At 38.9% G+C, this 4357-nt stretch overlaps 3 protein-coding genes across 3 annotated transcripts; all 3 read left to right on the top strand.

Annotated features, from left to right (window-relative positions):
* The first annotated feature begins 685 nt into the window (after positions 1–685).
* LOC139853813 (uncharacterized) lies at positions 686–1976 on the top strand. The gene is made up of 3 exons (XM_071843165.1): positions 686–1267; positions 1594–1690; positions 1792–1976. Exons 1-3 carry the CDS (start codon positions 686–688, stop codon positions 1974–1976), a joined length of 864 nt encoding a protein of 287 aa, XP_071699266.1.
* On the top strand, positions 1973–2773 carry LOC139853812 (uncharacterized). Its single transcript, XM_071843164.1, has 3 exons — positions 1973–2213; positions 2319–2437; positions 2507–2773. The coding sequence occupies exons 1-3, from the start codon at positions 1973–1975 to the stop codon at positions 2771–2773; spliced, it is 627 nt and encodes a 208-aa protein (XP_071699265.1).
* A 188-nt stretch (positions 2774–2961) lies between these two features.
* LOC139853811 (uncharacterized) lies at positions 2962–3820 on the top strand. The gene is made up of 3 exons (XM_071843163.1): positions 2962–3192; positions 3309–3420; positions 3564–3820. Exons 1-3 carry the CDS (start codon positions 2962–2964, stop codon positions 3818–3820), a joined length of 600 nt encoding a protein of 199 aa, XP_071699264.1.
* Positions 3821–4357: the final 537 nt, after the last annotated feature.

The raw sequence follows: 4357 nt of genomic DNA, 5'->3' as shown, positions 1-4357 counted from the left end.
GGGGTTCTATGGAAGGAATGTTAAGCATTGATAATTGGGTGCTCGTGAAATAAACTTTTGGAATGTATTAATATTACATCATTGTTGCAAATCTTGTGGTTCACTTGTACTTACTTACTTAAACCTATGATTTCACCAACGTTTTCTTTGACAGATTTCTATGTTTTTCTCAGGTCCTTGGACGTTTTGTGATACATGCTTCCGCTCATTACCTTGATACTTGCTTGAATGTTGAGTATACATGCATACGTGGAGCATCTTTTGGCAACTTTTAAATTGTGTCGCATATGTTTAAATTGTACTTTAAACTTTGTAATGTAACTAGTTGTCGAACTACTTTGTAAACCTTGAAACATCTTTACTTTTGAAATGAATACGACATACTTTTGGTCAAACGTTGTTTTAAAGACTTATGACCACGTAACGGGACCTAAGTAGACGGCGCCGTCAATGATGACTTTGTTCGGGTCGCTATAGGAGGAAGACAGAAGTGTTGGAAGATTGGAAACAACAATTAATATCATTTCCTTCTATGTTTAACACAAATCTGTCCGATAGTCCAGTAGTTATAGAAGCACGAGTTGCTAATTGCAAAATAGGCAACATTTATACTGACACAGGAGCTGGAGCAGATATTATGTATGAACATTGCTTCATACAGCTCCCTAAATACGTACAAGAGACGATGAAGGAAACGTATGTGCCGTTAGCAAGTTTTACAAGTGAATCGTCTTGGTCTGAAGGAAGTATTCTTCTTGAAGTAGTTTTGGGCAAGCCACCCCTTAAACGCATAGCAAACATCGAGTTTCTGGTGGTAAAAGCTAATTCACAATACAATATAATTTTGAGAAGAACTGCCTTGATGACATTTGGGGCTGTGACGTCAACTGTGCACGGCATGATGAAATTTCTGACGCTTGGCGGAATAGCAACATTATACGCAGAACGGAAGAAGTCAATTGAGTGTTCTCAAGTAACAAAAGCAATAATTAAGCCAATAATACATGATGATGGGTCAATCTCGCCAAATCTACAATTTCCCGATCAAAAGATCATAATTGGGCATACGTTATCTATGGCATGTAAAGAAAAGTTATACAACATTTTGGCAACGAATTTAGACATCTTTGCATGGCAACCGTCTGATATGACCGGTGTTCCAAGAGAAGTTGCAGAACATAGGTTAAATGTGAATCCTAATATACATCCTGTTTGTCAAAAGAAGCGAGGTATGGCGCCAGAACGAAGCAAATTCCTCCGTGATGAGGTACGAAGTTTGGTGGATGCTGGAATCTTGCGAGAGGTCAAATATCAGACATGGGTGGCCAATCCGGTCATGGTAAGGAAGCCGGACAACTCATGGCGGATGTGCGTAGATTTCACAGATATCAATAAAGCATGCCCAAAGGATAATTATCCTTTACCTGAAATAGATTGGAAGGTTGAATCATTGGCAGGATATCGATTTAAATATTTTTAGATGCAGCTAAGGGGTATCATCAAATACCTATGGCCTTAAAAGATGAATACAAAACGGCTTTTCACACGACGAAAGGCATATTCTGTTACATGAAAATGCCTTTTGGTTTGAAGAATGCAAGAGCAACATATCAACGGCTTATTGATATGGCGTTTAAGGATCAAATTGGGCGAAATTTGGAGGCTTATGTTGACGACATCGTTATAAAAAGTCATACTGAAGAAAAGATGTTGCGAGATATACAAGAGACTTTTGAATCTTTGCGAAAAATAATATGAAATTAAATCCCAAGAAGTGTACGTTTGGTGTAGAAGAAGGAAAATTTTTAGGTCATATTGTTACAGAACGGGGTATTAAATCTAATCCTAAGAAAATTCAAGCAATTGAAGACATGAACTTGCCGGCCAACAAAAAGGATGTTCAAAGATTAAATGGATGTTTAGCAGCATTAACAAGATTTTTATCCAAAGCAGCTGAAAAGCCTTTCCATTTATGAAGGTGTTAAAAAGTTGTCTCAATAAAAAAGATTTTGTATGGACGGCGGAAGCCGAAGGAGCATTTCAAGAAGTCAAGCAATTGTTGAAAACATTACCTACGTTAACAGCACCAAAAGAAGGGAAAACTTTGATTTTGTATTTAGCTGTCTCAAAAGAAGCAATTAGTTCTGTCTTAATCGCAGAACGGAATGGCTTGCAAATGCCTATATATTTTGTTAGCAAAGTATTGCAGCTCAGTGAAACGAATTATCCACCAATTCACCGCATGGTTTATGCCCTTGTGCATACTGCACGACGTTTACGAAGATATTTTCAAGGTCATCCTATCTTGGTGTTAACAGACCAACCGTTGAAGCAAATACTCCAGCGTCCAGAGTCATCAGGCCGTCTAGCGAAATGGGCCATTGAATTGGGCGAATATGAAATCAATTTTGCTCCCAGAAATGCGGTTAAAGGACAAGTATTGGCAGATTTTCTTCTAGAAATAAATGAAAAAGTGGAATATGACAATAAAATGGCACCACAATAGCATGTTTGGGAATTGCACACTGATGGGGCTTCCAGTGAAGAAGGAACAGGTGCAGGACTAGTTTTAACAAGTCCAGATGGAGAAGAGTATACCTATGCATTGAAATTTTGTTTTTATGCGTCCAACAATGAAGCAGAGTACGAGGCAATACTCTCCGGCTTGCGCATAGCAGTAGAAATGGGCATAACAAACCTAAGGGCATATGTGGATTCTCAAATTGTGGCCAGCAAGTTAATGGAACGTTTGATGCAAGAGATACATCAATGAGGCAATATGTAAAGTTGGTAGAAGCAATTTCAAAGAAATTTGATAATCTAGAGGTTGTGCAAATCCCTCGAAATAAGAACAAGAAGGCTGACGTCTTAAGCAAGTTAGCTACTTTAACCTTTGATCATTTGCACAAGCGAGTGTTAGTTGAGGAACTTAAGGAAAAATCAATACATGAAAACCCAATTATGGCGATAGTTGAAAGTGTCAAGGAAACTTGGATGACTCCATATTTGAGGTATTTGCATGACGGAGGGTTACCCATTGACAAGGCGGAAGCAAGAAGGATAAGGGTAACGGCACCAATGTATGAAGTAGTTAATGGTGCTCTTTATCGAAAGTCTTACAATGGTCCGTTGTTAAGGTGTTTAACCAATGATGAAGTATTGAAAGTAGTCAGGAGATGCATGAAGGAGTTTGTTCTCAACACTCCGGCTTCCGTACTGTGGCATCACAGATTATGCGACAAGGATATTATTAGCCTTCCCTTTAAAGAGATGTTGTGGAGATCATAAAAACATGTGAGAACTGTCAGAGGCATGGTACGGTTCAGCATCTTCCGAAGTATGACTTGATACCAGTGTCATCCGCTTGGCCGTTCTGCAAATGGGCGATTGATATTGTAGGACCATTCAATAGAAGTACCGGTAATGCTAAGTTCTTGGTGGTAGCAATTGATTTTTTCACAAAGTGGGTTGAAACAAAGGCTTTAGCAAAGATTACAGGAGAAAATGTCAAGAAGTTTGTCTGGCATGATATCGTGTGCGTTATGGGGTTCCAAATGAAATAGTCAGTGACAATGGCAAGAAATTTGCAGAGAATCCATTTCGAAGTTGGTGTGAGGAGCTAGGAATAAAGCAAAACTTTACATTTGTTGCTCATCCTCAAGCGAATGGGCAAGTAGAGGTTACTAATAAAGAAATTGTTGCTGGCATTAAGGCACGGTTGGGATTAAGTCAAACTGGTTGGGTAGACGAACTGCAAAATGTACTATGGGCACACCGAACAACTCCAAAGCGGAGCACGGGGAAACACCCGTCTGTCTAGTATATGGTACAGAAGCAGTAATACCAGCCGAAATATGCGTTCCAACACAACGCATTATGGCATTTGATATTGAAGCTAATTCTGAAGCATTAAGGGAAAATCTCAACTTGTTGGAGGAAAGAAGATTGATGGCCGCCATCCGGTAAGCAGATCACAAGCATAAGATGGCAAAATATTACAACAAGAAAGTGAAGCATACACAATTTGAAGTTGGTGATCTGGTGCTACGAGATAATGAGGCAAGCAGGCAAATCAAATTTGGAAAGTTGGCACCAAAATGGGAAGGACCGTATAAGATCACAAAAGTAAACCAGAATGGGTCATACATGCTTTCTGCGCCATCCGGCGAGCAATATGAAAGAGCTTGGAATGCAATGAATTTAAAGAAATTTTATGCGTAGTAATATATGCATGGGCAGCTTGATCACCTGTCAAATGCATGAGATATAGTCATGAATGTAAAAATTTCTTTATGAATATGAATAACAGCAATTATTCTTATGGCAATATCTTTCATAAATTTTATCCGGCCAAGGA

The sequence above is a fragment of the Rutidosis leptorrhynchoides genome, chromosome 6 (assembly GCF_046630445.1).
Source record: "Rutidosis leptorrhynchoides isolate AG116_Rl617_1_P2 chromosome 6, CSIRO_AGI_Rlap_v1, whole genome shotgun sequence".
In the NCBI taxonomy this organism is placed as follows: domain Eukaryota; kingdom Viridiplantae; phylum Streptophyta; class Magnoliopsida; order Asterales; family Asteraceae; genus Rutidosis; species Rutidosis leptorrhynchoides.
The sequence above is the reverse complement of the archived record's forward strand: the minus strand, read 5'-3'. Positions and strand labels throughout refer to the sequence as shown.

What these genes read in the sequence shown, in the direction of transcription:
- LOC139853813 (XM_071843165.1), top strand. Translation starts at nt 686, where the DNA reads ATGAAGGAAACGTATGTGCCGTTAGCAAGTTTTACAAGTGAATCGTCT. An exon ending in GCAAATTCCTCCGTGATGAG is followed by an intron (nt 1,268 to 1,593) that starts GTACGAAGTTTG and finishes TTTGGTTTGAAG; the next exon opens with AATGCAAGAGCAACATATCA. An exon ending in TGACGACATCGTTATAAAAA is followed by an intron (nt 1,691 to 1,791) that starts GTCATACTGAAG and finishes CGTTTGGTGTAG; the next exon opens with AAGAAGGAAAATTTTTAGGT.
- LOC139853812 (XM_071843164.1), top strand. Translation starts at nt 1,973, where the DNA reads ATGAAGGTGTTAAAAAGTTGTCTCAATAAAAAAGATTTTGTATGGACG. An exon ending in TAGCAAAGTATTGCAGCTCA is followed by an intron (nt 2,214 to 2,318) that starts GTGAAACGAATT and finishes TGGTGTTAACAG; the next exon opens with ACCAACCGTTGAAGCAAATA. An exon ending in GAAATGCGGTTAAAGGACAA is followed by an intron (nt 2,438 to 2,506) that starts GTATTGGCAGAT and finishes GCACCACAATAG; the next exon opens with CATGTTTGGGAATTGCACAC.
- LOC139853811 (XM_071843163.1), top strand. Translation starts at nt 2,962, where the DNA reads ATGGCGATAGTTGAAAGTGTCAAGGAAACTTGGATGACTCCATATTTG. An exon ending in GGAGATGCATGAAGGAGTTT is followed by an intron (nt 3,193 to 3,308) that starts GTTCTCAACACT and finishes GAGAACTGTCAG; the next exon opens with AGGCATGGTACGGTTCAGCA. An exon ending in ACCATTCAATAGAAGTACCG is followed by an intron (nt 3,421 to 3,563) that starts GTAATGCTAAGT and finishes CAAATGAAATAG; the next exon opens with TCAGTGACAATGGCAAGAAA.